The 9,148-nt window shown below is 26.4% G+C and overlaps 1 protein-coding gene across 1 annotated transcript in view; it reads left to right on the forward strand.

Moving 5' to 3' along the window:
* LOC142319955 (irregular chiasm C-roughest protein) overlaps window positions 1–6,403 on the forward strand; it is a 431,511-nt gene extending 425,108 nt beyond the window's left edge. Inside the window, 1 exon segment of the mRNA XM_075357633.1 lies at window positions 5,939–6,403. Within this exon segment, the coding sequence (XP_075213748.1) occupies window positions 5,939–6,280 (342 nt within the window). The 3' untranslated portion in view covers window positions 6,281–6,403.
* The last annotated feature ends 2,745 nt before the right edge of the window (window positions 6,404–9,148 follow it).

Consider the following 9,148-nt stretch of genomic DNA (forward strand, 5'->3'; position numbering starts at 1 on the left):
TAAATGAAAAATTTTTGAAATGAAAATTATTTAGTTGATTTCAAAACATTTTCTGTTTGATACTAATCTTCATTATTTCTTAGTGCAGGTTTAACATTTTTATAAATGATATAGCCTGTTTTTCCATTTTTAAATTCCATTTTGTACAAATCTTCAAGAAGATTGGTTGAAAATTTAAAGTGAAACATTAACATTTAACGTCTTACTTCCAGAGAAAATTATTTCTTTCTTAGCTCATGCTTGGAAAGGGTACATGCTTACAACATTTAAAAGTTATATTTTTTCAGTTATTTAAATTTTGATACTTAGAAGTTGGAACTAATAAAAGGTCAGTAAGATATTAGTAGTTTGATTTTAATTTGACCCATACATCATTACTACACATTTTTGTCTGTATCTTCTTTTATTAATGCATTTATATTTTATAACCACCCCTTTTGTAGGCGACTTACATACTTGGGAATATTATGTACTAAGAAAATAAGGTTATAGTTAATAATTTGGTTTAACTCCTTCAATTTCTCCCAAAATGAAATAAAATGAGGAGGATTAATAATTATTCTATTATTATATTATAGATAACTATTATTGGTTATATAATTTTAGATAATCGTCTTTGTTGTGACTTCTATTACAATGAACATATACACACATCATTACAAGGATAAAATTAGCCAAAATCAAGGGAATATACTCCCAAAAGAAAATTAGCCATACACTAAGAGGTTACATTTTGATTCTTTTTTAATAGTCTCCTATCATTTTTGGAATGCATATTGTAAATAAAATTAATTTAAACATCATAACACTTTACATGGCATTACAGTGATTATTTCTATCTGACGATGTAAAGTTATTTCATGCCTATTTTTATATAAACATACATTTTATAGAACTTCAACTAGAGGAAGTTGACTGCTTTGTTATGAAAATCAATTTCTTGTGTTAACCAATGACATGTTGCATTGAAAACAAAACGAATACTAAATGGAACTTATATTTCACTATGCTTGTCAAAGTTCAAGACATGTTGATACACATTGCTTACTAGTTATTAAAAATTATTACCAGCAGCACATAGACATAAACAATCTTGCAACAAGATAAAGTCATGTGCAACTATGGCATTATTGTAATATATTTTTATTGTATTTTATGTTTAATATTTGTTTTTATTTTTAAAAATAAATTTTAATCGATTGTAAATTAATACATCAAATACATAAATTAAAAAATTATATCAAAAAATTGAGGAAATTTGCTTTTCTATGAATTATTTATTTATTATAAACGGCATTAATATAAGTACATTTTCCAATTATGTTTTTGGAAGTAAGAAGTAAAAATAGATTACTTAGATTACTTAGGATAAAATCAAATTTCAAAATGGTCTGGTAAAAATAAATGAAAGAATGACCAAAGTTGCAGATAATTTAGTTTTCTTTCAACAATAATTTATATTTCTCTTTCATTTTTAAAGTATAAAATAATTGAAGTTTAGCTACTGTTTAAAGAACTATTGCTTTAACATAAATAAGAAGCTAACAACAAAATTAACATCAGCATACACTGTGTTTAATTATTATAAATATTTTTGTTTACCAAATATTTTTATTTTTTAATAATTCTTAGATGACATGAATCACTTATGTTTTATATTTAAATTTTTTTTAGATATAATTGCAATGTATTTGTAAATTATTTATTTTATTATCACATGACATTTCACACATTTTTCAAAGACCATACTTTTAATTACATGATATTTATTTACTGATTTTAAAAAAAATATTTTTTCTTTCCTAATGTGTATGTTGCAATCTGTTCAACTACTGAACAATAAGCAACTCCCCCCCACAAAGTACCAAATGAGATGAAGACGATATGACATTTAAATGAGGTGTTGTGTACAGATTCAGGCTGACCATTCCTGAAATGTGCAGTTAATTGAACCCCAACCACCAAAATACATCAGTATCCACTGTCTAGTATTCAAATCCATACAAAAGCAACTAACTTTTTTTAGGATTTGAACCTCAAAACCTTCAATTTCGAAAATCAACTGTTAAGCAACTTATTTACTAGACAATCCCGGTGGGCTTTAGAATATAAATGAATTATATTGTTTTAACCCATTTGATTAATTTTGTTCAATAATTACTGCTAGGAGTATTTTGTGCAAATTGCATGTTATTAGAACATAGATTATAAATTGCTTCTACCTCAACGCTGAAACTTAATTTTTTTTTTTTTTTTTTAATGTTCACCATAGATAAGAAAAAGTATAGAATGATTGATTAGCCATTTATAATTAAATTTATATAAGCATATATCTAGTAACAACAGGTAATTACCAAAAAAAAAATGTAATTACTCAATGAATGAGTAAATTTACTGGGTAAACTGGGTAAAGCTAGTTCTATTCCTGCTCCTAAACAATCAATATTTATAATATACCCTTAGTTAACAATGGTATTTCTTTCCTAACTATTGGGAAATCACATTTAAGGAAAATACAGCCAGGAATTTTTTTTTTAATTTTCATGACAGAAATAGCATTAGGTTCTAATGCTAATGCTAGGGTACACAGAAGATCCTCCTTTGTTACATATAATAAAGCAGTGACTTTATTGTTTTTTCAACTGCTTCTGCAATACAAATACAGCAGTACCTCTGTTAGGCAAACCCTTCATTAGGTAATCACCTTGATTAATCTATTGGTTAATCCCTTCTTGACAGTTGCAATTTATACTTTGATGCCAACTACCCTCTTGACAAATCTTGTGCAGCTGATAATATAAATTGATATTGCTATAATGGCCTACTTGCATTATTTGTTATGGTATATTAGCATCTTACATAATTTTCAAAAAACATTTAACTCTTTTTCATAATTCGGGTATATCTTTCATCTAAGCAAAAATATTACATCTGATCAATCATATTAATACCTCCATGAATTTTTTATAATGACTGACTGACTGTTTTAGATGAAAGTATTTGTCAAAGACAGTAAGCATGAGTACAAGCTCATGTCATAAATTAAACTAAAATCTAAAGAATCAGTCATTATTCATGAAAATATTGTTTTACACTTCTTAAACTGCTTTTATAAAATAATTATTTTATAGTTATGGATTTCTTAAAGTATAATTCCTAGACAACCATTCTGGTCAATCTTCTTGTACATTGATTACAACCTAGTTGTAGGATAAGTATTAAGATTGCAGAAGAATCAGGGATTCTTTTATTATTTATTTTATTTATAATTTCATTATGAATGAAAGGGATGTTAAAAGAGAGGAAGAGTATATTTATCAAGAAATTTATGAAACACGAATTGTTATTTTACTCTTATTTCAGTTGTACATAATTGCAAAATTTGGCCTTTCTCTGTTTACGTAGTTTGAATATTCTATATTTAAACTGTTACTATTTTATTACTATTATCTACTCTATATATATAGATCAGTCAACTTAGATTTTGAATTATAGTTAATTTTCATCACTTCTATATGTTGTATGTTACATTTGTAAAATATCCTGCTAAAAATTGGGATTAACTATGGATTATTGCTTGGATAAGTATAAAATAGCTAATTTGTTTGAGAAATGGATTTTACTTTCTATAATACAATTTTTTTTTTTTTTGAATGATTAATTCATCATATAAGCTCAAAGCTTATGCACAGGAATATGAGATGGAAACCTTGTAGCATAGAAAAATGCTATTCCTGATCGGGATTCAAAGCCAGGATGTACATATGAAATGCCAAGATGCTACCACTCCACCACAGAGACTGGCGGCATGGTATTTTAAATTTACAATTTATAAAACAGCCTCATCCCACCTTGGCCAGCTGCCATTCCATAATGTAATCTTATTAGTAATGACTGATAATTATTAGTCATTAGTCATTATTAGTAATGACTGATGATTAGTAATGTATGACTGATTGTAATCTTATTTTTTAAGTCCCCTTGTTAATTAGATGCTTCTCGTTAATTATATCTTTGTAACTTTTCAGTCCATGTTAATAACATCTAATACTGTACTAAACATATTATTTCTAAGAATTTCTGTCGTTTTTAACAATAAAATATATAAAATCTGGCCTTCTGTGTTAGAGTTATATTTGTTATTCAAGATTTGGCTGAAAAAATGATACAGAATTATGCTACTGTTAGACAACAATACTGAAAAACTTTCAAATTTTAGTACCTATACATAACATTACAGCTTTTGTTATCTCTTTGAATTACAATGGCATGAAATATGACTATAGCATTAACAATTGAAGTAGTAATACAGTATCGTACACACTGCACTATGCACATTATCAATGCACCCTTGTAATTTTTGTTAGCTTTTTTTATAATTTATAGGTTAATAATAGATAATTGATATGGTAGTGAGATCTTTTTGTTTTAAACAGCCACTTTTTAAGAAGGATCTTGGATAAGCACTTAATGCATTAATTTACTACATTAAAATAAAACCTTGATGCCAAAATGTGACAACTGTCCTAGGCATTATATAGTCCAAACAGGCAGAGATTTCACATACACTGCTCAGTGCCCAGTAATACTCAACATAACACAAAATTCTTCTTTGCTAATCTTCTCATGATAGCAATTGACACATATAAGCTTTTCAAAAGTGTGTTAATTCTGCAAGTTTTGTCATAACCTGGTTTACATCAGGTATTTTAAATTCTGTATTGATACTTCTATTCATGTAATGGTAAATAGACTTCTCCAATGTCTCTCATATTATATGTTAGAAAAAAATCAAATAGAATGACTGATAATGTGTGATAAAAAGAAAAGAATGTAAACTACGCAATAAAACAGCAAAAGCAAATGTTATATCGGTAACAATACACAAACTGCAGAGTTGCTGATAAAACATCACTCAGAATAACAAAATCAAAATGACATGTGTAATTTACATTGAACCATTAGTTATTATTTAACTGAATCTTGATTCACAAAATTCATTTGCATAATATATATGTGATTGTGATTACATCTGTTTCAAACACACAAATTAGAAAATGGAATTTGTTCAGGAAAAAAATTGCTTTTGCAAGAAATAATGTAGTATTCATTTCATAAATTAATTTTATTTCTTATTAATCATTATTTTTTGTTTTATTATTTCATATTTTTATGAAACAATACTTAAAATAATTTATACTGATTTAATTTAAATAGTTTTTTAATTAGTTTATATATTTTTTTTTTAAATTTCTTGTGTATATTTAAATTTAAATAAGCTTCCTTATTTTGCTTATTACTCTGACTGTTTATTTTCACTGTTTGCTTATATCTGAGACCAACAAAACCTTTGTTAAATGTTTAGCACCATGATAGTTACTAACTGCACAGTATCCTCTTTGTAAATTTTATTTTTAACCATTTAGTATTGTTAAGAGAATTGCTACCTACTTATATTTTGTAGTAGTTATTGCTCTTTTTCTCAATTCACTTTCTCTGTAAAAATTTTAATATATTTGAAATACTTTATTGTGTATTGATAAATTTCAAAATTTTATCGTTATTTGCAATGATGAGATGTGTATCATTACACTCATAAATCTTTTACTTTTTAGAATTTTTTAAAGTAAATAATTCAGTTAAAAGAGAAAATATAATCACTAACTTCTCTGTCGTACACTAAATAAATACTTTCCTTAAAATCTAAATTCTAATTGGTGTCTCCCTTGTTCTGTCTGTCTCTGTCTTGCAGAATTCTCACTCACACTTGAATTCTTCTGCGTGATTATACATAAGGATAATGGACTAATAATTTCATTACATTTTTAATGACCAATTTTAAATATTAAAATTTTTTAATGAAAAAATAAGAAGAGAAAGTGAGATTAGTCTATTCATCTTCTTACATTGACTCCTGTCTGGTTCTCCATGGACTTAGTGTCATCAGCACGAGTTGCAGTACCATCAGCGTCGATCCAGTGGGCGGAGCTCATCTAAGAAGCGTCGGAGAGCTGAACGACCAAAGGAGACGAATGTATTTGCTGAGCTTCAGGTACCCAGTGTCAGCAATAATGGATCTACAATATCCAACTTGCCACATCGGATGAGCTACTACAACAAGGCATTTCCAGCACCAAACACAAACAGTACTTCATATTTTTGTCCAGCTCCTACTCCACATCACACGTTGTCATTCCATCATTATGACAGCATGAGGACAATACCCCTGCGTGCTTCACAACACTATCAACCACATAGTTTTGACAAAGCTGAAATTTAAATGTGATATTAAATAATTAAAAAACTGTTAATTTTATATTTTTATATGTATATTTTAATTTTAAATTTAGTGCATAATTATTAATTATAAATAAAAAAACTGCAACATTTCTCATAAAATGTTATCAATTGCCAATTAGCATTACATAATGTTCTATAAAGTCTTTTACTGTTATGATTTTAAAATAAATTACATACATCTAATAATGTTAAATCAGTTATTATTTCTATCAAATTACCCAAACATTAACATTAAATCAGCAAACATTGTTATTGAATGAAAAAATGATTTTATTGACATAAGTTCGAGAAAAATATGTACAATTACAACTTGTTTATATGGATGAAAAAATTGTGAGGTAAACTAACTACTATTCGCAGACTACATCTCTCAGTTTTCTTGCTCATAGTATAAAATAACTCTAGTTACACCTATAACAAACTGGACTTATTTCCCTATACCATATAAATATAAAAACTCACCAGATGAAATATAAAATGACTGTATTTGTTAGATAAAATTTCCTGAATTAGTAACAAAACTGCCAAACTACAAAAGTAATCTTGAAACAAAAAATTGAACTCTAATGTTGTAAGAAATGAAATCTAATTGTAAGAAATGAAATAAATCAGTGCAGGTATTTTTACCTTCTGCTCTTTAAGATCTTATATTTATCAAAATTTTATTTTGTCATTTAGAATTTAAGGCCGGAATAGGACTTTCTGACTGGACTACCAAATAGTCTTAGAAAGCTGAGAAATAGGATTTGCATATCTGCTCTTACTAAAAGCACTATAAAATAAAATTAACCCAGTAATGAACAAGATCATTATAAAATATAACTTTACTCACAAAAAAAAAAAAAGTAAAGCAACTCTCTAAATCTTTGCAAGTAATTTTAGCACAGGTATTTTTTTAGTATTGTAATAGCAAAATAATATTTTACTTCATTATTAATTCCTTAAAAATGGTTTGTCATTCAAGACTACTAAAATAAACTATCACTATTCAGCTTTTTATACTTTTAACTTAAGCTTTTGTTTGAAACTTGTTTTCCTTTGTTTTTATTATATGTAAGAAATTTACTAAATATAAAGTTTTCTTATATATACACACGAGTAAATTTTCACTGACTGAAATCTGTAATTAAATATTTGAAATTTTTCATATGCTACAAAGCTTTTGTTTCTCATTATCATGGACAAACCAATGCATAACTGTTAAAAAGAAAATAAAATTAAAATAAAAAGCAAAAGTAGCAGAGTTAAGTGCTGTTTTTTTTTTATAATACAGTATGATTATTTTGTTATAAAAATTAAATATGATGTGAAAATTTGATCAGTATTAATTACTACTTTTAATATGATTAATCATTTTTAGATATTGCATGTAAAAATTTAAAATTTTCAGATTGTTTTAATTTAATTTGTTTTATATATGGTACTTCTTAAAAAATAAAAATAAATATAAAACAAAAATTGCTTCAAAATTATGTTCACCATCAATACATTTTCAGAAAAAAAGAAATTTATTGATACTGTCATTTATGATATTATAATCTGTAAAATGAATCTTTGTTTGCCAATTCCAAAATTATTATGGCCAAAGATTAGTTTTCTCCTGTACAGTAAGAGTATATTTATATGGGCTTTAAATAGCAAAAATAAAACTTGAAAAAGTAAATATACGGACAGTTTCTCTACCAATGTCTAAAATGGAAAATTCCTTAAAACTCTTAACAATGATAGCTCTGCTAGATCTAATTTCATTTATATACAAATTTCTTTAACACTTTACACCAATTTGAATAATGAAGGTTACTGATAACAGATGACCTGAATGTATAAGTTATGCGATGGTTATTGTGTATGGGAAACTTCAGACCTTGAAATTTACAAACTTCATTCATTGAAAATATTTATATACTAGTATATAAATATATATATATATTCCTAAACATTGCAATCTATTCAACTAGTGTAAAACAAGCAATCCCCCTCATGACCAATGAGATGAGGATGATATGTGTAGAAAATCTGTAAGTGGAGAGTAGTCTTGTACAGGCTCAGGCCGACTATTCCTCATATGTGCGGTTAATTAAACCCCAACCATCAAAGTACACCCATATCTACTGTCTAGTATTCAAATCCATGAAAATGCAACCAACTTTTACTAGGTTTCAAACCTGAGAACCTTCACCTTTGAAAATCAGCTGATTGCAACGAGTTTACCACTAGACCAACCCAGTGGGCATACAAAAGAATGAAAATCTTTAAATAATTTATTAATTCACAGGTGTTAGTGACTAACAAATTTTATACTTTGTAAATTTCTTAGCAATAATAAAAAGATATTAACAAGATTCAAGCAAAAGTGTAAGATATTGCTTTTAATCAAAACATGTAACAACACACAAATTTCTGAACATGTTATGAGTATTTATGAAGGGAAATTATTCTTTTTTTCATACATTAATCTGCAATTCATTTTTTAAATTTTTTATTACTTGAACTATAAAATCTATAATAATTTTAGAGAAAATTTAGTCTTTATATTTTAAAAACAAATTTTGTTTTTGTTATCTAATTTAATACAATTTATATGCAATATTACTATAAAAATATGCTGGTTTGGACAGAATTTGACTAATTTGTTATAGAAAAATTAATTAGTTAATTAGTATAATGCAATTATTTTACCTCAATCTAGAGCACAATCATTTCTACTGTATGATTTAACTGGTCATTTTCTATTATTGTTCTTTATATCTTAATTTGTTATAAAAGAAATGAAGCATTAAAACTTTTATTTTTTCAAAATCTTAAGCTGTTTGCTGTAGAAGTATATGCATTTTTCTAATTACTTTAG

The sequence above is a fragment of the Lycorma delicatula genome, chromosome 2 (assembly GCF_047948215.1).
Source record: "Lycorma delicatula isolate Av1 chromosome 2, ASM4794821v1, whole genome shotgun sequence".
NCBI lineage: Eukaryota > Metazoa > Arthropoda > Insecta > Hemiptera > Fulgoridae > Lycorma > Lycorma delicatula.